Source organism: Filicampus tigris, chromosome 19 (genome assembly GCF_054856515.1).
Source record: "Filicampus tigris isolate MCC_2025a chromosome 19, RoL_Ftig_1.0, whole genome shotgun sequence".
NCBI lineage: Eukaryota > Metazoa > Chordata > Actinopteri > Syngnathiformes > Syngnathidae > Filicampus > Filicampus tigris.
In genome coordinates this window covers 9,452,501-9,477,252 of record NC_141235.1, presented here as the reverse complement: position 1 = coordinate 9,477,252, position 24,752 = coordinate 9,452,501, and the positions used below count along the sequence as shown (strand labels likewise).

The window sequence follows — 24,752 nt, the reverse complement described above, 5'->3', positions numbered from 1 at the left end:
TGGCAGCGATGGGATGGGAAGCGGAGAAAGTGGAATTTCTTCCGCTTTTCTCCTGTTTTCGGTGCTTCCGTCGAGTGGAATCTTCAAGCTTGGGTCAGTGATGACGTGGCATGTATATTTCATGAAGGACATGGTTTTACTAGACAGGCATTTAGTTGCATAGCATGATATCTTTATCTCAATCAAAAATTCATTTTGGAATACATATCATGGATTTTTTGCTTTTTGAATTGTAAATAAAGAAAATGATTCCCTTAAAAGTGTTTTCATTTCATTTCAATGGATACAAAAATCGAAACAAAACGCATACTTATTTTACACTATCGCTTGGACTCATGATCATAAAGTAATATTAAGTTTATAATGTCAATTTGGAGTAAATATGACACTTCTACCTCAAATTGCTAGCATGAGTTAGAATCTTCCAACCTAAATTTAACAGTGAAGCAGAATTTTTATTTTTTTTTAAATAATTTTACATCCGATTTGCTTGCTTATTTTAATCATTAATATGCGTTTGTGCTATCCAAAAAGCATCTTTAAAAGAGAAATCAACCCAAACATTTTTTTTTCAAGAATGTGTTCTATGCAAGCCTACTAGTTGAAACAAAGAATTCTGATAAATATTGCGTTTGTGGAATAAGAGTTAATCCACTCGTTTTTAGCCATCTCCGGGGGCGGCCATTTTGTCACTTTTGAAAATGACACCACAACTTTTCTCTGATGAAGCTCGCCCCTTTAATCAGTAACATATGATCTTGTGTCACTGTGAAAGTTCAAACTTCCATTATAAACATTTTTTGTTTTTGCCATTAATTACGGTGCTTGTTTCTCCTTTCGTTTTAAGCTATAGGAACAAACTATTTTTCGTGCTTTCACTTTAGGTACAATGGTTTCCAGCAACCTTTGTGCCTGTAGATCCAACTAACAGCATAAGAATGCTAAGCTAACTGCTTGCCATCTCCAGCTTCATATTGACCCAAGAAACATGAGAGGGCTTTTAAATTTCTCATTTAATTAGCAGGAAAGCAAACAAATGACCCCAAATGCCAAGCTCTTATAAGCTGTATAAAAACCTAGCGTACTCCTGGGGCACGTGCGGGCTAAGTAAATGTTCCGACATAATGCGCAGCGCCGATAAAAGCCAAAAGCATTGAGAGTCTACAGAGTAAAGACATCGCCTCCATCAGACGTTATGGTAAATCAATAATCAAGTAAGTATAATCTAATAGCGGCATCCGCACTGAACCCGAGTGTGTGTTTGGGTGTGTGGGCGTGTATCCACTAGGGAACACTTTGCTACACACTGTACATTCCTGCAGTAATTACTCCGAGGTGTCTGCTCTGTGTGTTTGCTACAAACTAAATATTCATAGGACAGTAATCGCTGTCACTTCATCACGTAGACTACAGAGGATAAAGGCATTAAAGGACAAGCGCTACGCAACATATATAATAAATATATGCAACTCTGGAGAAAAATAAAATAAAAAAATCTACACACTCTTTTCATGCCCATTAATCAGACAGTGGGTCCTCAGTTCACAAATGACCCGGCTCAATCCAATATGTTTGCAAACTAGTGAGAAATTAGGGCATTTCACTAGTGAAAATGAGAGTAATTCAGTTGTGCGTGTGAGTGAGAGAGTGAGAGAGTGAAAGAGTAAAAGAGAAAGAGAAAGATAGAGAAAGAGCAAAAGAGAAAAAGAGAGAGCAAAAAAGAGAAAGAGAGAAAGAGAAAGTGAAAGAAAGAGCAAGAGAGAAAGAAAGAGAGAGAGAGAATTTCAGTAACGCGTGTGAGAGCATTTCAGTAGTGTGTGGTGTGTAAGAGTATTTCAGTAGTGTCCATAAAAATGTTTTGGTTGTATACAAGATTGTTTCATAACTTGTGAGAGAGCGCATTTCAGTAGCTTAAAGAGAGAGTTCAGGTTGAGTGTGAGAGTGTTTAAGTAGTGTGTGAGAGCTTTTCACTAGTGTTTGTGAGATTGTTTCAGTAGTGCGTGACCGTGTGTTTCAGTTAAGTAGTGTGAGAGAGAAAGCATTTCACTAGCGTGAGAGCGCATTTGAGTTAGTGAACATGAGAGCATTTTAGTAGTTAGTATGAAAACGCTCAGGTTGAGTGTGAGTATCTAGAGTGTGAGAGAGTGTTTCGTTAGTGTTTCAGTAGTGTGTGAGAGTGTGCTTCAGCAGTGTGTATAAGAGCATTTTTGTAGAGTATATAAGAACATTTCAGGTATGAACGAGAGGGTCTTTCAGTTGCGTGTGAGAGCATCTCAGGAATGTGTGTGAGATCATTTCAGGAGCACGTGTGAGCATTTCACAGTGTGTACGTGCATTTCAGTAGCCCGCATGAGAGTGTTTTAGTGCCGCACGAGTGTTTCAGTCGTAAGCACATGCCTGTCACGTGTGGGTGCATTTCAGTAGTGTGTGAGAGTGTTTCAGTTGCGCATGTGAGATTTTAGTAGTGCGCATGAGAATGTTTCCGTCAGTCAAACAACGAGTTGGGTTTTGTGGGCTTTAAAAGTGACATGAGCAAAGTCAGGTTGTCATCAGGCAGCAGAGTGTAACCTTTTCCACGCACATCAGCAACATTTGTGTGCTTGCACAAACAATCAGCTTTTCTTCCTCTCTCTCTCTCTCTCTCTCTCTCTCGCTCTCTGTAGGTTACATGCCTTGTTGGTCAGGCTGATTGTTTCATCCCTGGAGGTGGCGAGAAACTCTGCAGGCTTGTGAAATCTCGTGACACATACTGGATAGATAGTGACGCATGTCCACTCGAGCAATGTGGCCACTGGACGTATCTCTGCAGCCGCCACACCGAGAAATCACATTTGGATGGGGAAAAATCCCAAATGATCTATCTGTGTGTCTTTCTATAAATCTAACGGGCTATCCATCTATAAAAAATAATCACCAGTCAATAAGAAATTTGATTTAAAAACGTATCTATTTGTTATAAATGAGGTTTCGGTCCAACGCTGTGGACAATTAAGGCCTTCTTGTGCAACAGGAAAGAAAGAGCTCCATGGCCATCAATATTTCTAGCATCCATTAAATAGTTCAACTGAGAATCTACAGTCTTCTGGTAGCTACTGTTAGTTTAATATATAGCATTAAAGCTAAAAGGAGCAAATTGGTGTCATGACCCGGACATGAACTGGGATTGCATGCCCATTGCATTTAATGTCGAATTTCCTCTCGTATAGTGTCATTCGACAGTAATCATGATCTTCTTTGTACGGGCAGAATTGCTGCTGCAGATCTGATAATGGACGTCATTAGGAAGCGAAGGTGTACCTAATGAGGTGTCCAGCGAATGTTTACGTCCACGCGACAAGTTAAAAAGCAAGCGAGTCACCTTAAATTGCTGTCTTTCATCCATCTGATTAAGTCAAGCCAGATCTAAAAGTGCTCCATGCTCACGTAAATAGGAACAGGATTATTATTATATTTTGATGTGATGTTTTGCTCTTCCCGCAGCCCACGCAGCCACATCAAATATGTCCGCCCCGCGCTTATTTATCTGACTGTGAAGTGTGAAGGAACGAGAGGCTTTGGCATTTTTCATGGCTCCCAACGCGAGGGCAGAGAGAGAGACGCGGCCCGCAGACTGACACCTCGGCTTCGCAGTGGAGTCGATGTTGTGTCAGGTTCCCCGTGGACTGCGCCGCCTGTCTACGGGCCACGGGGGCCGGGGGATTCCCTCGAGAAGCGCGCAGCTGGGACGTTAGTTATTGAATTTGAAGGGGAGGAGATATGTGCACTACATGTGACACCGCAGTGAAAATTCTACATTCTGCTAAGGGAAATCAGCATTTCTAGTATTCCTTTTAACAAGTTCTATATTTACTGTAGCTATTTTGATGTCAATGAATTCATAAGCTGAGAAGTCGTTGTTTATCATGTCATCCACAGTCAGGGTTTTAAATCAAATGCACACATATACAGAACATTGCCCAACACACTCATAATACAAGCAGGAACAAGTCTAAGTAAAAAAGCAATAATTCGCCTTTTTGCTTTTTTCACAGTTTATCTCATGCATTGATTCGCTAGCTAACAGCAGGATTGACGGCTCATTCACTCAAATCATATTTAAGAAGCATGATGTCAACAATCTCTTAATTCTTCACGTTTGCTTGTATTATGATGGGCAAGATTGGTAAATATGTATATTTTATCTCATGAAACCATGACTGCTGTCAGTTATGATAAACAATGATTTCTCGGCTATGTTTATCTTGTGCTACGGTGTGACCATAATAATCTTGGTTAATGCTCACTACAAGTGTCACTTTAGTTCACTGTTATGAAAGATTATTTCTACTAGTTATTTGCGCCACAGAATCACATCCATCAAAATTGTCCCCTAGACATGGGGGTGGCCAGTGGACTGGCCGTAGCACCACATAGCTCCGTCCCTGGCAATTTTTAATTTTTTTTTTTTAAACTCAATTTGCCAAGTTTACATTTGAAAATCTGCATTTTCATTTTCTTTTGTTTTGTGATTAAAAGAAAATATATATTTTTTGTGGATTGTACAGTATCAAGAATATTCCAGATTTCTTTTTGTGTGTGTAAACAAGCTGGTGTTGCTATATTCTTCAATAAGTGATTGTGTGGAATCACATTTGATTACCAATTCCACCTCGTATTACACGATTCTTCATCATATTGGATTCACTCATTAGAATAACTGTATTGGCATATTAGCCAACAAGTTGATAATTAGGGTTTTAATTAGTCAAGATCAGTGGGACGAGCGCTATCTTTGGAGATGCCAGCACAACCCGATGTTTGTGTGCCGTTATTATGATAACAGATATTTTGTTGTAGTGCAGTCAGTCAAATCTGTTTACAGTTTCTGTTTACTAGCCAGCTGGCACCACAACCCGACAAGATTTGCGGTAAAACCACTACATTTGTACAGTTTATCCAAAAGTAGCACTTTTTACAATATAATGTGGTGACTCGCATTTCTAGAGAGGCTACAACTGTGAGAAGTTAAAAATGTATATTTGTGTGTGTGCGTGTGTGTTTTGGCAGTGGTAATTAACTTTGAAATAACATCTGTACTTTTTCCTATTGTCACATTTATTATTAGTGCTGGTATGTGCCAACACGAGGAAACAATTAGAACTAACTACATGGTAATGCCTATATTAATATAAACGCACTAGGAGGATAAATAAGCGAAAAAAAGATCTTTTATAATGGCAATTTTTGTTTTGTTTTCTTTTGTTTTGCCTGAAATGTGAACGCAGACTTGAATGACCTCAACTCACCTCACATTAAACAACGCTTTGGCAAATAGTGAACAATTCTTCAAAAAAAGAGGCTTCAAGCTGTTTATTGTTAAGTTTACTGTGAAACTAAACAAACAAAGAGAATTACACCTGTATTTAAAGCAACCACATTGCTTAGCCTTTCTTGCTCTCCTAGCTTAGTGCTAACACTGAATAGCATCTGTTATGGTGCTATAACCCTAAACAGACAATATAACAGTACTCACAGTCATATATCTTTATCATCTGTGAAGAATATTAGTGCTGTACTGAGGAGTTGAGAGGAGCTGAGGTGTCTCAATGAACAGTGTATTCATCGGTCAGCCAAGGCGGGCCATTTTTGAGAGGTCGCAATAAAATGTTATAAAGTCCTTTACTGCTGTTTACTTGACTCTGGATTCAAGTTTGTTGCTACTAATCACTTCCTGTAGTGTCTTTTTTAACTAGTTTACATTTGCATCCATTATACTTCAGTACTGTTCAGTATTATATTTTATTACATTGTAAACACACGCAAAAAAAAAAAGAAAGACAGTTATTGGTGATATTTCTCAAATTATGAAACACTATCTTACCTTTCAGGGAGCAAAAAGGTCAGTCCATTTCCTGTCTTGTTATTCCAGGAATCAACAACAGTCCATATCATTAAGGATGTCTTGGTATAATCCAGAAGTCTCTGCAGGCGTTGGATGGTACTCCACCTGAAGCCATCATATACAGTGAGGTACAACTTTCTTCAATATTAGAGTCTCACCATTTGAGTTTCATTTAAAAGCGTTCATACAATTGTAACAATGAAGGACCTTTCAATCATCTTATACAACCTTTAAGACTAGCCTGCAAATGTTATATCACCACCATAATGTATTTAGTTCAACATGATAAGATGGCCTTGAAAAAAAAAAAATTGTACATTAAAACGCAATCAGAATATTGCTGGAAAAAAAGAAATACAAAAATAATAAAATAAAATATAAAATAAAAATCCCAATTATTGTTCAAAATCCTTTCGCCAAAGCGCTCAGTTCTCCACGGTAACATTCGGGTAGGAACATCGGCTCCATGGCGACCGTGCAGACTGCACGCTCCCACATGAGACGTTATCTCGTATGCTCTTTGAAATCTGACGACAGGGCCGCCAAACGGATCACATCAAGGGAGAGGCCATATGTTATGTCTTTAGCCTTCATTTATATTCGAGTGTGTCCAGCCCTGTTTTGCTAGATGCGTCTGTCGGGCCTGCGCTCGCGTTTACTGCGATATGCATCAGCGTTTTAATGGGATGCACGGCCCAAAAAAAAAAAATAAATAAATAAATAAAAAAGCAGCCAGTCTGAGAATAAGCCTGGCCGCGTTTGAGACAACCTGACTCACTTGATCGATTGCTCCACTTGTGAGATTATACTGCGGGGCAAAGCGTAACACATTCACTGTTAAGCATTGAACGGAATGAGCTGGTGTTTGTTGACATGGGAGAGACGTTCCTTTAATAACAGACAACAGAGTCTCGTGGGGTTTATTGTCAGAGTCAGACGCCCATCTCATATTATCACCTCGACTATGACTAGTCGTCAATGTTGTGTGATCGATACGGACCTGCGAGTGACGGGAGGAAAAAAAAACAAACAAAAAAAAAAAACCCATGAAACAGATCCTGTAACTCTGAAGGAAGGCTTCAACCACGACAAAACATAAAAAGATGCATTACAGTCACAAATGTGTTTATCATACGTATCGTCAGGTACACTAGGAAATTATGTGTGAATGCTGGGATACCATCAAACAAAATTAACTGCGTTCTGGTGAATACACAGCACAGCATATCACATTTGCTCCCCTACTGGTTGTGAGCAGCATAGGAGACATCAAATGAATCGGATTGGATGCTTGGATACAAAGTCAGATATTTAACTAATTAATACGTCAGAGCAGAGAGCCGTGAGGCCGGAGGTTTTTCGCAACACAATTTGGAGCGTAAAGAGAAAATGAAGCATCAAGCCGGAATCATGAAGGACTATCTACGCTGTCGATACGAGAAGCCGATTGTTGCCATATGCATCGAAAACAAACAGCGCAGCTGCTGTGACTCATAACTACGGAAAAATAAGGAAAACATTGTATTGACAGTTCATGTGTTCATGTAAATCCAAAATAATGGGATACTCAATACGGCCATTAAAATGTTTAAAAGGAGAAGAAATGTCAGTTTAAAAACAACTGTTAATGGCAAATAACTTGCGAACGTCACGACCAAACACAGAAAAACAGGTGATCCGGGACAGTTGTCACCTGAGCACTTAGGCACTGTGATGTCCTTTTCAGTCAACAGCCGAGGGCGCTATAATGTCAAAATGGCCACCCCCTAAGATGGATACAAACGGACAGATTTTTCTGCTTAATTCAGATTCCACAAATGCAATATTAATCAGAATAGCGTGTCGAGACTAGTGGGGGCGCATAGAATAGATTATTGTCGAGGAAATATTTGACTTGACTTCCACTTCAAACAATGGCGCTGCTATTAAGCGCACGATAAGGAGAAACGAACGCAGAGTAGCGTCAATGTGAACGCCTCTCCCTCAGTATTCACACATTATCCGACCACACGTCCAGCCCGCGCTCAATTGCAACAAACATTTTACGTTCCTGCTTGATGAAAAATGGCATTTAAAACTTCTCAACCAAACAAATGTTATCGCTATCATACCGCGAGCTACTAAATCTCATCTCGCTTTCATGGAACCGCTCCCTTTGTGGTGTCTGCTGGACGTATACCGGAGAGTGACTAATAGCCTGTCTGAATATGTTAATAGAGCAGATGACACCTTTCATTAGCACGGTGACTAATGGCGGAACCACAACCCATACGTCCACTCCAGGTTTAGCAGAGAATTCCTCACGTTTTGCTATCGCGGGTTGCCATATTGAGCCGCCACAATCCAATATATGATTCATTTATTTCACACATAATGATACATGGCTAGACAACTGTACACATTATATCAAACTAACAAAAATAAAGAAATACAGAGTTGAAACGCGAGAAGCGCAAATGGCATCGAACATATGAAAGTTACACTGTAAAAATGCAGTTCTTACAATTGTCATACAACCAGACATTGTTATTATTGATATACTGTACATTTCCGTTCGTTCTAATCATCCTCGGTCGGATGTTCGATCCCTTCTCGATTGCGGCTGCAGAGAGATGTCGAAACGTCATTATGACGGCGTTTATGGCATGATTATAGTCACCATGAGCAAGGAGGTCATATCAAATTCCTGGCTACGGATCTGCCTGAAATAACACACAGAAGTCAACACTTTATTTTAGCCGTACAGGTCTTTGCATGGGAATACCGCTCCCTGTGTGTGAAACATTAGTTGGAACATTATGGCATTGTCAGAATTGATACGATTCAAATACCAAGTAGCCGGCTGTTACAAAATACATAATACACCCTCGGAACACAAAAATTTGTAATGATTACTACTGAAGCAACAGACAGAAGTTTGTCAAACAGAGATCTGCGTTTACCGTACTACAACCTAAATAGACTTGAAGCCAATTCAAAGATTCACAATGAGTGTTGCAATTGAGCCCTTATGTTCTCTGAGAAGTAGCCAAACTGAAAACGTGTATCATAACCAACCTCCCCAATCTCGGCCCCCCTCGTTATTCACATAGAAACAAAATCTACCGGAGTATACATCCACCCCAAAATATCTCTGCGTCGGAGTTTGCAATGATACATATTTAAATGAAAATATATTTATATCATTTGTGGATTTTTCACAGTAGTTTGTACTGCACTGTACCTTTTTGTCCATCTATTTATGCCTACATTATTGTCACCTTGGGGAAGTCTATTAAGTCACTTCAGAGCAAGTGTGGCTTCTTTTTGAGAAGAAAAATGTCTCTCGGATTTCATATCTCCGTAATCTCTGCCGTCTTCAGCGTGGTAAGTACTAGTGTGCATGTCTTCCATCTCTCCAGGCCAACGATGATTTAGGGGCCGATTACTCCCAAAGCCTTGTTGTTTTTTTTTTGTTGTTTTTTTTTTTCCCCCTTCCCTTTTGACAACACAGTTTGGAGAAAATGCAAAAAAAACATTTGCTTTGGCACAGATTTACATTGTAGCAATGTCCATTCCTTGATCTCCTTGGCCATGAGCGTTACAACAAACACAAGTGGCCCACTGTGGTAATCCTTGGCTCAGTACACCATCACGGACGAGTCTTTGTGTTTGTGTGTCGCCATGTCCCATCTATCCCGTCTCCTGGTGTAAAGTCAATGCACTCTAGTGTCTCATCGTTCCGAGCATAAACCCAACATGAATCCCCTCTCTGTCCCACAGGCGCTTTTAGATCTGAGTCTCCTGGACATTTTCCTTTGAGTTCCCCTTGAAGAGAAGCGGCTCCATTTGGGGGTTCTGGTTCTGGCCCATGAACCCTTTAATGGATCCGTGTAGGCCCATGGTGGGCATCGGGAGGGACATGGGCAGAGGCGGCGACATTGAAATCGGGTTGCTGTTGGTGCCGTTTCCCGAGGAGACGAGCAGATTGGATGTCGAGATGGGGACGGGCGTGCAGGAGATGGGCATTTCCTGGCCTGGCTGGTTCTTGTGCATTCCTCCCGATCCCATTCCGTCGGGACCGATACTCAGACCCATCACGTTGTTGTTGAAATGGTGGGTCTTGTAGTAATGGTTCAACGTATCCGAACGGCCGATGTTGGGAAGGTTGACTATTTCGGGATGATGGATCCGTAGGGTGCCTTCTCCGCCGCTGCCGGTGTTCATGGTGGAGCCGCCCGAGATACCACTTCCGGCACCGGCTCCGATCTCGTCTTCCACGTTGACGATTTCGATGGCTCTGGCCGGGCCGTGGTGCTTGTGCAGCTGGTGTTGCTTGCGGAGCTTATAGAAGACCACCAACATTACGGCTGCCATAAAAGTAATGGCCACGAAGCAACCAATGATAATCTTGGTCGTTTTCATCACATCATCCAGGCCGGGAATGTTAGTTACATCAATTATGGAGACAGTCACTGCGTTTTCCGTGGCTCTGTTTGCTCGTGGCGACAGCGAGGAAAGCGAAGAGAGAGAAGGGGTTATAGTGATGCCGTCCAAGACCACTCTTTCAACAGTAGGATTAGGGAAATCTATGAAGGTCTCATTAATGTACTGCCTTGCCGAGTTCTTATCGTCCCCTCCTCCCACCGTCTCAACTGTCTCCACAGTGACGGTGGTGAAATAGCTGTAGCTGTTGCTGGGGTCCGACGCGGACACATTGAGCACAGCGGTGGCGGTGGTGTTACCGGCCGAGTTGGTCACCATGCAAGTGTACTGTCCGGTGTCCTGCACGGTCACGTTGGTGAAGTTGAGCGTTCCGTCGTGGAGCACCGAGATCCTGACGCGGTACGACCCGTGGGTCATCAACGTGCCATTCGGAGTGAACCAGTTGACCGAGGTCATGGAGGTGCCCGTGCGGCATTTGAGTTCAGCGGCCATGCCCTCGGTGACGTTGAGGTCCGTGGGCGGCTCCACGATGACCGGGGCGTAGCAGGTGAAATGGCTCTGGTCCAGTTCGCCGATGTACTTGCCCTTCAGACCCGGCGGCGCGTGGCATCGGGCACAGCACGTGGTGTTGCTCGGAACCGTTTCTTTCAGCCACCAGCTGAGCCACAGAACATCACAGTTGCACACCCATGGGTTGTGGTTGAGATGCACCCTCTCCAATTGGTGCAAAGGCGTGAAGAGGTCATGAGGCAGTGAATGAAGCGAATTGTGTGATAGGTTGAGCTCCTCCAAGTTTTTGAGGTCATCAAAAGCGTTGCGTTCAATGACCGACACCTTGGAGTGCATGAGCCACAGCTTTCGGAGCGACACGAGGCCCTGGAACGAGCCCGGCCGGACTATTCCCAACTGGTTCCCCGACAGCTCCAGCTCCTCTAGGCGTACGAGCGGGGTGAGGTTGGGGATGTCCTTCAAGCCGCACATGCCGAGATTCAAGAAACGCAGGTTGAACAGACCTTCGAAGGCGGCCTCCGAGATGAAATCCAGTTTCCTGAGTTCCCCGAGATCGAGACGGCGTAAAGAGGGAACGCGGTGAAAGGCGAACGCCGGCAGCGTCTCGATGGGGTTGTTTCGTAGCCATAGTTCCCTTAGCTTGCTGAGGTACTCGAAGGCCTGCGACGGTACCACGGTGAGACGGTTGTCGAAAAGCTCCAGCGTGTTGAGGTTTGGCAGCCCATTGAACGCTCCCACCTCGATCTGCCGGATGTGGTTCTTGGAGAGCTGGAGGATTTCCAGATGCCGCAGGTGTTTAAAGGTGTCAGACTTGATCACCTGGTGTGGAAACAGAAACACGGAGGCATGTTTGTAGCACCTCCCGTCAAAACATACAAAGTGAACACCGGCGTGATGTCGCGCTCACCTGAATTGTGTTCTCTTGGAGATTGAGGTATCTTGTGTTTTCTGAAATACTGTCTGGGACTTGGTCTAGAGTCTTCCTCGTGCAGATGACACGGCTCGCCTGATTGGAGCAGCTACAGGGCACAGGGCAGGGGGGTGCTGCCTCTGTCAGCTGAGGTCCATGGTTGTGGAACCACAACAAAAGGTGGACCAACCAGAGGAGGGGGGAAGGGGTGCAGTGGCTGGTCACCATGACAACACGCATGGCAACTGAGTCATGACCCACCCCTACTGCTGTATGATGTTATAAATCACCTCCTAACGGGGGACTTTAAGTGCTTATTTTTATGTTCATATTTGATGTTCTTCTGCTGTTTTTCTCCTTCAAGTAGACCACTTAATAATTTAGAAAGACGGGTGTAATGTTATATTAAAGACTCTATCTTTAATAGATTCTTATTTTACTTTGCTCATGCTTCTTTGACTACCAAGCACCTTGATCTTCCTTGCATGTCATTTTAAGAAAGCATGTCCTTTTTTGTTCCCATGACAATTATTAGTATAAAATGATATTTGGGAGGGAGTTTGCTCCGGAAAGCGTCTTCTCTGCAGAGGTTGTTTGTTTCTTCTCACTGTGGAAGGAGGGGCTGGCGGTGGAAGAGAGAAAAGGAGAAAAAGAAAGAAAGGGGGTCAAGTCATGCACAGTGCGGTAGCTTTGAGATATTAGCCTAACACATTCATGCAAGGATGCCCAGGATGGAATTTAATTATGAAAATATTACAATGTCCTGGTGTCGGAGACAAGCAAGGTCAGGCTTTGAGTTGTGAAGAAGTGTCTTTGGATTTGTGGCCTGTAGCACAACTTGAGAGTAAGCTGCCATTTTCTTGACAGTGAACTTGATGACTCTGTCGTCATCTGAATCCCCGCCCCCCCCCCCCCCCCAAAAAAAAAACCCCATAAATAATTAAATAAAAAACAGCTGGATGACTAGCGGTAGAAAAGCAGGAATATCGCCATGGTAGCCAGTCAACATGAATATATACATACCGGCTGAAAGATTGTTTTCCATTATAGAGAATATAATTCTGAGCTCCCGAAGGATTAATCTACACTTAAGGTCACTGCGGCGATTCTTGCAATCCATCATAACGCAAAAACACAACACTGTTAACAAGTTAACAAATGATACCCTCACGCAGTACTGCCAATTAAATTATAATTATTATTGACCGCATGTGCTGCGTGCAATAAGCACACGATCGGGCCCCGCGCTGAAGCTGCTGAACCAAACAAGACACTGAGAACAAGACCCACGCCGATATGCACCCGTAGCAAAACCGTGCCCTTGGTTGAGGGGCTGTCGCGCACTTTTTTGGAAACAGAAATGCCTGCAAGCATCAGCAGACTCACTAAATTTAGAATTGCTCGGGCTATTTCCCTCGCAATGATAAGAGCGAAAGTGCCGCGTCGTTTTTTTTCGAGACATGACGACTCCGCGTTGTCGGTCATAAGCTCGCCGTGTTGGATATACATTAGAGATGCACATATTTTACTCTCTAACAAACGGTGCTTTTCACATGCTCCAATGGCGGCGTTTTGCGTCTCCGCTCCTATATGCGGCGACGATGCATGGGCTCCTAGAAACACGGTTGCTGTGGCAACCTGCTCACTCACCATCTTGTGTTTTTACTGTCCAGCGCCCCATTCTACATTATTATATTTAGCGGCGCTTGATGAGCGTTTGCCACTCAAAACTCATAACAAGCTCCACTGCACTTAAATGTCATATGTAATCAATGTATTTACTCATACATTGTGTGGGTGGGATGATTGCAGAGATACTTGCGAAAAAACAAAAATGAATACAAATTAGAGGGTATAGATCATAATATCTACAAGGTCAACATCAATCTTTATGGAAGAGAAAAAAAAAAAACCATAGCTGAGAATTGTGATAGCAGCTATTAAGGAAATTCATGAGGCAGTGTGTTTGCTAAAAATAGACTTTTACATCCGCACATCCCACAGACTTTCTCACACTTTTTACACACACCCTCATACAGGCACACATTGTATAGAACCACGCCAACTGTCAACAACAACTGATACACAAATAGAGAGGCACCTGTATACAATTTCCCCTTTTGCTGCATTTCAGGCTACTACCGTTTGTAATATACCAGATGTGACAGGTTTAGTAGATTAAATAAACACAGCTTCATTCAGACTTTCCATTGATTAAAGGAATGCAATCAAACGTCGTTATGGCATTCATACACTCTTAAAACTACTGGGTAAAATTGCTAACCCAACACTGCCTCCAAATGGGCCCAAGTCACTTCTGGGTTATTTATACCCAGCAAATTGGGTTGAGAATTAGACCAAGCAACTTGGATCAAGATTTGGATCAAACAAGGGGTAAATATAATCCATACGGTTAGAAACTACCACGAAATTGATTACTACACTGTAAAAAACCAACAGATTGGAACAACTTTAAACTATAAATTATTGACGTTTATTGCAACAATATTAGATATAGCACAACAAGATTTTTCTTTAAGTTGGGGGACAATACAACGCGCAATTATTTCTGCAAACTCACATTTCTTTGTTGAAAATGCGGGAAAGACAATTTTCACGCTAGCAAAACTTAAAATATTCCGTTGAACAGCCCAATTTAAAATTTCACCGAAGTTTGAGTTGACCCAACTTAGCCAAAATGGTCACATTAGCTTTTTCCTCAAAGCTCAAAAAGTCTGTATTATTTCTTACTTCAATGCCCTATACCACACACGAGGGATATTTAAGCGGCTCTGGTAGGGTGTGCGGTTTCCTTCCACAGCCTTGGGGGAGCAAAAACACATTATTCACATGTTAAGGACCACACAAGGTAACAAACCTTTCACTGTGGTGGGGGGGGGGGGGGGGGGGGGGGGGACTGAGTGAGAGAGAGAGAGAGAGAGAGAGAGAGAGAGAGAGAGACCTTGACACTGAAAGCCTGTTGCCTTGACATGCCATCCTCAATCCCTCCACCATATGAGGCGAGTTATATCACATGAGATGCTCTTCAGGTAATAGAATATTACACTGACTCATTTTTTTGGAGAGGGGGCGATTGTTGAATCATGACATCGCTATACACCGGCATTTTATTTATTTCACACCCTCCCCCCTCAATTCTCAAAGGTGTATTTCTCTGTTGTTGTTTTTTTTTTTTTAACAAAAAAAAAAAAAATCTTTGTTGCTCTTTGGTGTTGAGAGCAGATTGCAACAATGTCGGTATTGATTATTCGATCAGGCCTGAGAGAGCGCTCAGTCGTGAAAAGACAAATTAGCTGCAAGCTGCTGACCAATTGCTACAAACCAATCACACCGTGATTGTATCAAGCCTTTCCACAACACAGTCGTTAAGGTTTATGAAGAGGCTTTTTGGGGTGGGGGGGGGGTCGAGTTGTTTTGGAGAGGGGGGCTTCAAAAAGAGAGGAAGGGTCTATCTACTGGTGGCTTGTTTAGTCCACGCAAGGCCCGATGAGATGATGGTGTGCATGAACACAAAGCGACACAGGTGCAGCAGGGCCAACATCATCTACTGTAACTATGACAACACTTGATTCAGGATGTGGCAATCGGGGTGGGCAGAAATGCTGCTTCATGGCAAATATTGCAATCAAATGATGAGGAAAATATTGCATTTTAATATAGTGAGCTCACTGATGACCGGCGCTCTTTCCCTCCAATATGTAGCACAATCGAACAGAATGGCCTTATTCATCTATGCAGCTGCGCTCACCATACGGCGCACCTTCCTCTAGAACGCAATTGAAATTCTGAATAGGCCTAATTCTGCACATGCTGCATTACAAAATGGCTTGCACCCATTCGCGCTTAATGACAACTGCACCCACTCCCCCCCCCCTCCACCCCTTCCACCGTTTCTTTAAAGGCAACGAAATGTGCTTACATAATACATTTGCTTTTTATTTACCCTCAGCTTTACATGCCCGTTTTCCTTTTTGCGCTTATTAAATATTCATCCCGTCTAAATTGTCATGCATCTTTGCAGCCTCTGCACAATTTGCCACCTGATAGCCTTCGCTGGATGTCAGCGTGCACATCGCGGAATCAAATGTAAATCACCGCGCCGGCCATTTCATCTTTTTCTCTTGAAACGTTCACACCTGCACAAACATGCACTTACCTCGGCGTTGCGGAGTCTAACGTCGATGTTTTCCCCTCAACATCCTCATCAGCGCTCGCTCGTCTGTCTTTGCCACCCCCCACCCCCTTTCGCCAAAATGGATTGGCTTGTCTCCCGGGCTGAGAGCTGCCCTCTTCTTGTTCGTCTTGTCGGCTATTCCGCAGCGCCAACGCAACGCGGGGGTCTGCACGGCGGAGGTGGTGCTGGTGATGATGGCAGCTTACAGATGAACACAATCCACGCCGTCAGGCGACGCCGTATACGTCGCGGCCGCGCGCGAGGAAAGAATTGAAGGAGGCTTGAAAGGGAGTGAGGGAAATCAGTTGAAAGGCCACTGGGAGACGATGATGTTAGTATGATCACATTGGATTGAAGGGGACGAGCATGCATGCGCGCGTCTGGTCATCCTTGGAGAAGGCGCGCATGCAGGCTGCGCACAAGGGTTTTTTTTTTTTTTCTTTTTTCTTTTCTTTTCGCCTTTACGCACATTTCGCATGTCGCCCTCTCTGAATCCCACTAAGAGCAGCGAATATGTGCCTCTCGTGGCTACACCTGCAGTCATGGAGCCATTCAAGCACTTTATCCGCATGACTTGTCCTGTAAAAGAGCATGATGCTGACACATATTTTAGTCATGACTCAGTATGGAACGCATGAGGACACGTTCGGGCTTTGCAGTGAGCAAATTGACAAGATTAAAAAGTAACTACTGACTGATTTGAGTTATGACTTGAACCAAGGTAATAATACCACTGAAATTCCTTGGAATATAGTGGAGACTGCATGCTTGATTCTGGCCACAGTAACTTGAAACTTGAAGGTTAATTCTTCAGACGATTAGTGACTCAATCCAACCTCTAAACATGGTGACTAAGATATACTGTACGAGCACTTCAGTTTTACTTAAAGGGGGAAGTCAACCCAAACATAATTTTTTCAAGAATATGTTCTATGCAGGTCCGCTAGTTGAAACAAGGAATTCTGATTAACAGTGCATTTGTGGAATATGAGTCCACTCGTTTTTAGCCATCTCAGGGGGCGGCCATTTTGTCACTTCAGTCGACTGAAAATGACATCACAGTTGCTCCGGGATCAGGTAACGACCAATCACGGCTCAGCTTTAGAAAACAGGCGAGTTGTGATTGGTTGTTCCCTGAGCCCTGGGTAGTTGTGATGTCATTTTTAGTCGATAGAAGTGACAAAATGGCCGCCCCCTGAGATGGCTAAAAACAGGTGATTTTTGCTGCTTAAAGCCGACGTCAACACAAACATATTTTTTCAAGAATATGTTCCCAGCTGGCCCACTAGTAGAAACACGGCATTCTGATTAATTTTGCATTTGTGGAATGTAAATTCAGGAGCAAAATTCACAGGCACCCCTCATGCAAACCATGACTGCAGATGGTATGATAAACAATAACCTCTCGGCCTTGTTTGCTTGCTACGGTGAGAAAGTAAAGATTTTTGATTGACGTTGGGCGCAAGAATCGAATGGTCTATACTTAGGACAGATGCTTTTAAAGTTTGTATTCAGATGAATTGTATATTATTCAATCTATTTTGGTTTGTCAGACACTTGTCACATGACAGTTTCACCTATTCACTGTGACGTTTGACTCTATTTGACCAATGAAAATGAGCAACAGTTTTCAAAGTTACTCATTTATGTGAAAGAAGGCAGGAATATATTAACCTTACAGATCAGCTGTGTCATGCAATACCATCTGTATCTGTCTAAAAACGGCAGCATTTCAGCCTACAAGAAGTCCACTTGGAACTTGTGAAAACATACCAGAGGCTAGGTTTTAGTCCTATGGCTTGTCACTGTTGTGGTTCCCTCAAATTGTCTTAATTTTGAAATTAGGGTCCTAGAAAATGTACAAAAAAAAACAAAACAATGCATTTGATCAGGGGGTGTGTATACTTTTTTTTTTTTTTTAATAAATTAATATCCATTCTATTTGAAAGGGAGCCCTCTTGGATTCAAATCACTTAAAGAGATGTCTAGCCGTTGCATAAAGCATCGTGTGTGTGTGCGTGTACATGTGTGAGTGCGTGAGTGTCGAATTGGCCCCAGCACATTTGGAGTGTCCCCTCTTATCAGTTGTTGTGCTTTGACTGCCCTCTTCACTGTCAGCTCCAAGTTAGCGCATCTTCGCTCTGTCCCATCCCACACTAAAAGGTCAAAGGACGCAGAAGGCCGGTTATGCTTCCGAAAGACCCCCAAGATATGCCCTCCCTCCCCTTCCCTTTCCTCCTCGCCCCCTCCCTTTTGCACTTCCCCTCCCTGTGAATGCCGTAGTGAGCATTGTTCACGAGCGCTGGCTTTTTTTGCTGAAAGCCGCACAGCAATGAGGTCTCTGTGCCTTTTCGCCTCCCCCCCACCACCCCCGGCTCCCGTCTACCCCCCCCCCCCCTCCACCCCCCTCTCTCTCTCTATTAAATTTCCAGTCACACAGCGGTGCAGAGGATATTCCTCCTTTCCCTTGTTCCCCCTCCTACCCCCCCACTCTCTGCTGAAATCTCAGCTCACAATCCGGCCTGCGTCCCAACCTGGCCGCCTTTCAGCTCTCGCTCTCCTCTCTGTACATCTTTTTGCCTTCCAAACCTCCCTCCCCCCACCCACCCCCGGCCGCCACGCCATTTAAAATGACTCCACGCCGCCCCTGCCAAGTCCCCGGTCCTCGCCTCCCCTCCCCTGCTTTCCACTCCGTGTCCTCACTGTGTCATTGCACATTGAATCTGATATCCCCCCCCCCCGCCACCCCTTCTGCATGTATGGCTCGTGTATTCACAGGCACCCTTGAGCATCTGTGTGAGGAGACGAGGACATGCACATAAATAAATAAATAAATAAATAAACATCACAGCAGTATTGCTCGTGTCATCAGTACGTGAAGTGCACAGAGGAGGGGATTGTCATCCCTCCATGCAGAGGACAAGCGCGTGGCACTTTCCGATGCAAACTAAACCGCTTCAACTTAACGCCGTGTTGGGAGCCGCGGGAGGGGAACGGGAGAGGGAGGGCGGCGAGGATTTGGCAGAGACATGCTAGCGCGCCGAGACATATGTGGCATGCTGATAGCACCACAGAGGTGCAGCTCACACTGTGAAGGGAGTTTTGGAGGTACGGGGAGGGGTGGGGGGTGGGGGGTTCTGATGGGTGGAGGGAGCCCGTACACACGTCCGTCACTTCCAACCTCCTCAACAAAGTGGAGGGGGGGGAAAGTATACATTTTATGGCACCAATTTATGGAAGGCAGAGAGAAAACAGTGAGGAAAAACCCTGGTGTCACAGTATCTTAGCAACTGCCTCCATCTCCTTGGAGACGGAGGGCTGACATCATTTCCTGTCTGGGATAGGAGAACTCACTTTAAGTGTGTGTGTGTGTGTATGTGTCGGTGGGTTTGAATGTAAGTTGGCGACATGTTACATGTGTAGGAAAGGCACACTCTAGTTAAAAAAAAAATGTTAAATTGGATAAACTACAGTTTGACCGCACAAGTAGAGGTGAAATTATGTTTGCAATTATAACATTGATATAATTGAATTATAATATTACAAGAATTGCATTGCGTTGGATATGTGATGTCTATTACAACAACTGAATTTTAAAAATGTAGTATTTCAGTATTGAGAATGTTTAGGGCTTTGCTAAGAGGCCTTTTAAATATTTTTATCCTTCACTTCCCTCTTGTGGTTAAAATACGAATTGCCATCACCCTCAAGCCACTATGACTGTATTTTTTCGACATTTATTTTTCCTTCCACCGTTTTTCGGTATTCAACAATTTTTACATTTCTTGAAACCATTCCGAATTTAACATATTCAAAAAAAAAAAAAAACATTCCAGATTCCTATATTTTTTCCATTCAGTATTCACACAATTTTCCGAGAAATTGCTTCATCTATTTTTTTTCCCTTTAAAATCAAACCGTTTGAGTTAATCTTTTTTCCTTCAGAGTAGAATGCCACCAACCCAGGATAAAAGTAATATCATATTCACATAAGAAGACTTGATACTTCCAAAAGGGAAAATTGCTGTCATTTGATCAGGCGCTGCAGACAGAAGGCACATTTAAGGTATCATAATATTATTATAAAATGATATGTGGCCATACAAAGAGACATTATGTGAATATCAAATAACGGAGCGCAACGAAAGGTCATGCCACAATGCTAATGAATGTGTCCATCTCCCAAAGGGATTCTCGATGTAAATCTCCAGAGTCAGCAGAACGCAGTTAGGGCATTATACACACATTATAGAGATCGGCATATGATTTAGAAAGAAATCCCAGAGGAGTTAGATACATTTCATAGATCATGCTTCTGTAGAATAAAATTACAGGGGGCGGGGTTGTATCGGTGCACTGTAGCATCTTCCTTCAAGAGAAAATTCCCTGGTGAGGTGAGGATGTTCCTTTTAAGATCAATGCTATGTCTTTATGTGGAATGCAACCGTTCAATTATTTGTCCACTGTTACCAAATAAAATGCAAAAAAGCAAACTATATGTATTGGAATTATGTACAAAGTACTTAGTGGTGTGCGGCACTGCAGGATTTAGTATACACAATCAAATCTGAGCTATATTATATTAGTACATTAGTTAAATTCCAATAATTAATTTTTATAACAGTTCTGCGGGATAAATATAATGAAGAGAAACTCAAGATCAAGTCTCGATGTCATGACACTAACTCGAGTATTATCAATATTTGGATCAATCGGCCCACTACTACTCACCAGTGCAAATTACAACAGCGATAATTAACAGTGTTTGACTGACAGTCTCAAACATAGCTGAGCGTTATTAGCTTTGTAAAGACAATATTGCATCTCATTGGATGAAGGTGTACCTAATTTATTGGCTAACGAGTGTATACATTTCAATATTAACGTCAGTGTTGGGGGGGGGGGGGGGTCATTTAATGTCCCACTGCTTTCAAGGGAAAATCCACCGGGATCGCTCCACAAATGAATTGTGCTACTCTTGTCTGACCGGTAGGTTGTGCTATTAGAGCAGTTTTGGCTTTGGAGATTTTTTTTTTCAACGGATCCCTCATAAATGCGCTATGTAAATAAAATTGTATTGTATAAATATATACATAGCTATAGGTGTATACTGTATATGTATGTATATAGGTGTATAATTTATTTATAGTATTCTGCATGTTTATTTTTCCCCAAGAAGATGTCATATTATGATATTAAAGTTAACTTAAATTAACCAGGCCACAAAAGCCATTTAGCCATATTTTAACAACACGTACATTTATATTTGTGCAAACATGAAGTGATTACTAACGTCCTCTATTGTAAACATGTCTACACCTCTGAGAGGGCTGCACCAACAGATAATAGATGCACTTTATGCAGCGTGGTGGACCCCTCGGGTCCATTTATGTGCTCAAGAGCGGCACTCAATAAAAGAGCTTGGAGGGTGTTGGCTTTATGGAGTGGGCGTGAATTGTTTCTGCTAAGAAGCCATCGCTCATCCATCTGCGAGTCGGTGAAGTTGTGTGCATCATCTGTATCAGAGTGGTGACACTAACCTCCCAATCTCCCCCACCTCAGGCCTCACTTAGAGCTGACAAACGAGCTGAGCCGCCGGCACAGTGGTCAGCATGGAAAAGTGGCTTTTTGGAATCCTCCACTGGACAAATAAGCGATATCAAGGAAAAACACACACCAGTGTGAAGGCTTTCTTTTTACTAGCCAATACTGTGGTCAGTAGATTTTCACGTTTCACTTTCTACTTGTATCACGTCATGATTTTGATGCTTTTTAAGCTAAATGCATTCTAACATTTGTCCTTAAACCCACCAGATAGGCAAAGATTTCTTTTTCTTTCCAATATGTGGTTTATATTTAATACAGAGTCATGATTGAACAAAAAAATTAAGGCGTCTAAGTAAAGTACTTACATGACAAGCGCATGCCTCTTATACAAACGCAATCATCTACTATTGGTGCCGGCGGACATACACCAAATCCTTTTGCACACGTCAGGATGGGGGTGGGGCTGTGGAATATCAGAACAAATCGCCACAATATTTAGGATTCTATGGACATTAAGCTTTTTCCTCTCCGTAGACGCTTGCTACAATGAAAAGCTTAACATTGCTTAAAACTGTAATCAATCATCACATTAAGGTATATGAATTTTGGTGACGATTGATCATGGATGCAAGATTAAGCTTTTTTACATTAAGCGTTATACTGTTCCCACTACTCCTTTGTAGGAGTCAGAAAATGAGAAAGAGTATCGCTATGTAGCCTACATAAGGAGCAAATCAACCCAAACATATTTTTTTCAAGAATATGTTCTATGCAAGCCCAGTAGTTGAAAGACGGCATTCTGATAAATATTGCGTTTGTGGAATAAGAGTTAATCCACCCGTTTTTAGCCATCTATGGGGGCGGCCATTTTGTCACTTCTGTTGGCTGAAAATGTCATCACAGTTGCTCAGAGCTCAGGCAACAACCAATCACGGCTCACCCGTCTTGTGACGCTGAGCCGTGATTGGTCGTTCCCTGAGCCCTGGGTTGTTGTGATGTCATTTTCAGTCGACGGAAATGACAAAATGGCCGCCCCCTGAGATGGTTAAAAACGGGTGGATTTTGCTGCTTAACTCACATTGCACAAACACACTATTAATCAGAATACCATGTTTCAACTAGTGGGATATATATATATATATATATATATATATATATCAAAATATAAAACCGCCACTGGGACTGTGCAGTCTGTGATAGCTGAAAATAAGCCGTATGGCTTGTGAACTGAACTCAAGCCAAACTGAGTTAAAGCATCAATGTCCCTGATAAAAAAAAAACAAAAAAACAAGCAGAAAACACAAGCTGCACACTCAGCAGAGGTGATTATAACATTTAATCAGAGACTCCCATCGCCGCATTGCGAAGACTTACTCGCTCCGAGGTTTGATTTACCCGCCCTCTTGTGAGGAAAAACCTCATTCACGAGACGGATTGCTGAAGGGGGCCCTCCGACTGGCCCCTATAAATCATTCTTTAATCAGAGGCCTCCGAGATTGGGCGCAGGCACCCTCGGGAGCAACACGGTGACACCTCGACTCCTCCCCGCACGCCCGTTCAGTGCTGGGAGTTTTTATCTTCGCGTTTACCCCCTCCGGGATTGTCAGTCCACTCGTCAGGGAACGAAGAGGGATGACCCGACCCGTGCCCTTGCCCAAAAGCAAAACACTGTCACGGAATTCGTGTCTGTCAATGGAATTCTGCTGTTTTATTCAGCAGTTTGCACTCATGGAGTATAGCTGAATTTATTAGCCGACTACAGCAACGGCTCAAAATAGCACCGGTGTTGCTAACGCTGCAGTGATTAGTATGTTGCTTTGAAACTCAAACAACACTATTGTCACAGACAAAAATAAATAAAAATTACTCGTAATGTGATAGGGACAAAACCCTGTTATGTAAAATTTAAATGTTGTCCTTGTGACATAATTCGGCTACTAGCGCAGCTAAAGATGTTACGGAGCGCGTTTAGCAGCGAAATTAAGTGCTTGGGTGATCGAGTCTGGCTGGAACCACGTTAAAGCGAAGAATGTCCAACTTTGAACAGCAAAATAGCAGCATTAATAAGTGTCTGGACTCTGGAGAGAAAAGCATTCTCGCAAAACCGAACTGGAAACCGGAATAAATCAAGTTCTGATGTGGTGTATGTCAGCCAGGAGGCGTGGCCTATGATCTTAAAAGTATATTAATTCATTCATTCATTAATCATATTAATATAATCTAGTTTAAATCAATTTCAATATATAATACCTAGGTTCAGATTCCTGGAATTAACCTCAAAAAAAAGAAAAAAAAATGCTCCATAAAATTTAAAAAGTTGCTCCTCAAATTAAGTAATTGATTCACAAAACTGCTCCGCAAAGAAAAAAATATTTCGAACTCTGCAGTTATACAGTATTTGTTGCAGAGGATAAAGGATTTATCACAGGCGTCGGGCCAGAACCTCCTATGTCACAAATTGATAAATTTCATACTTAAAAAAAATCTATAACACTCGTTAGCTTATCTATGGTGTTTTGCTTTATTGTTAGCATTGAGCTAAATGGACTAAGCAAAGCTACGTGGTTATTTGAATACATAATCTCTTTCTTATATTTTACAAACGTTGCTGTTATTGCTGCACACACCCACAAGGAGGCAGGCTATCTATGAATTGCTATGATATGTTGTCATAAATGAATAAATCTTATGTGAGTGATATCTTTGCACTGCACTTGCAAAGTGTGCATGGTGAAAATATTCTCCAGTGTCTACCGTGTGCAGCTCGCTAAGGAGTGAGAGCCCAGCGCGTGTTTAATGCAAAGATGCTCTGACGTCACGACTTGATTTCCCCCCCCCCCCCCACCCTTTCTTTATTTCTTTACCCCCTTCCGCTAGTGTGTGCAGAGAGCCAGACGAAGTTGTCAGACCGCGCGCGTCTTCCCTCCCGGTGCGTCATGACCATGGCCATGTTTTGCAAGAGCGGGCCACTCAGAGGAGGCTATTTTAATCCCTCCCCACCCCACATGGGAAGTTTTGGACGCGCATCGGAGGAGATGGAATGCGATCTTTTCAAAGCTTTGAAAACATTAGGCAAGATTTATTAGAGAGAAAAAAGATGCACTGTTGGTATCCATGGAGAGATGGCATGCGCGCTCCTCTTCAATCGCCGGTTTACAAAAACATCAGTGTGCTTGTTGTCTCTGTTCCTTTCCTACGTGGGCTACTGCACCTTATTCCACGCGGACCCCCTCATGCTGCCGGCCTCGGGGGATCCGACGCCGAGCTGCAGTCGGCGGCTCCCG

General features: G+C 42.9%; 2 protein-coding genes across 7 annotated transcripts in view; one reads left to right on the top strand and one right to left on the bottom strand.

Moving 5' to 3' along the window:
* Positions 1-8,225: 8,225 nt before the first annotated feature.
* The window catches only part of lrrc4bb (leucine rich repeat containing 4Bb), a 28,656-nt gene continuing 12,129 nt past the window's right edge, over positions 8,226-24,752 (bottom strand). For 3 of the 6 annotated variants that reach the window (XM_086017193.1, XM_086017192.1, XM_086017194.1), the window contains 4 exons: positions 21,834-21,931; positions 21,462-21,562; positions 11,724-12,348; positions 8,226-11,635 (listed from right to left, as the gene is read on the bottom strand). In XM_086017193.1, coding sequence (XP_085873319.1) covers positions 9,650-11,635; positions 11,724-11,966 — 2,229 coding nt within the window. In that variant the 5' untranslated portion in view covers positions 11,967-12,348; positions 21,462-21,562; positions 21,834-21,931 and the 3' untranslated portion in view covers positions 8,226-9,649. Of the gene's footprint in view, positions 11,636-11,723; positions 12,349-15,903; positions 16,360-21,461; positions 21,563-21,833; positions 21,932-24,752 lie in introns of those variants that run through there. The other 3 variants (XM_086017195.1, XM_086017196.1, XM_086017191.1) reach the window with 2 other exon arrangements.
* LOC147129362 (heparan sulfate glucosamine 3-O-sulfotransferase 2-like) overlaps positions 24,373-24,752 on the top strand; it is a 7,235-nt gene continuing 6,855 nt past the window's right edge. The window contains exon 1 of the mRNA XM_086016741.1: positions 24,373-24,752. This exon is cut by the window's right edge and continues 293 nt beyond it. Within this exon, the coding sequence (XP_085872867.1) occupies positions 24,591-24,752 (162 nt within the window). The 5' untranslated portion in view covers positions 24,373-24,590.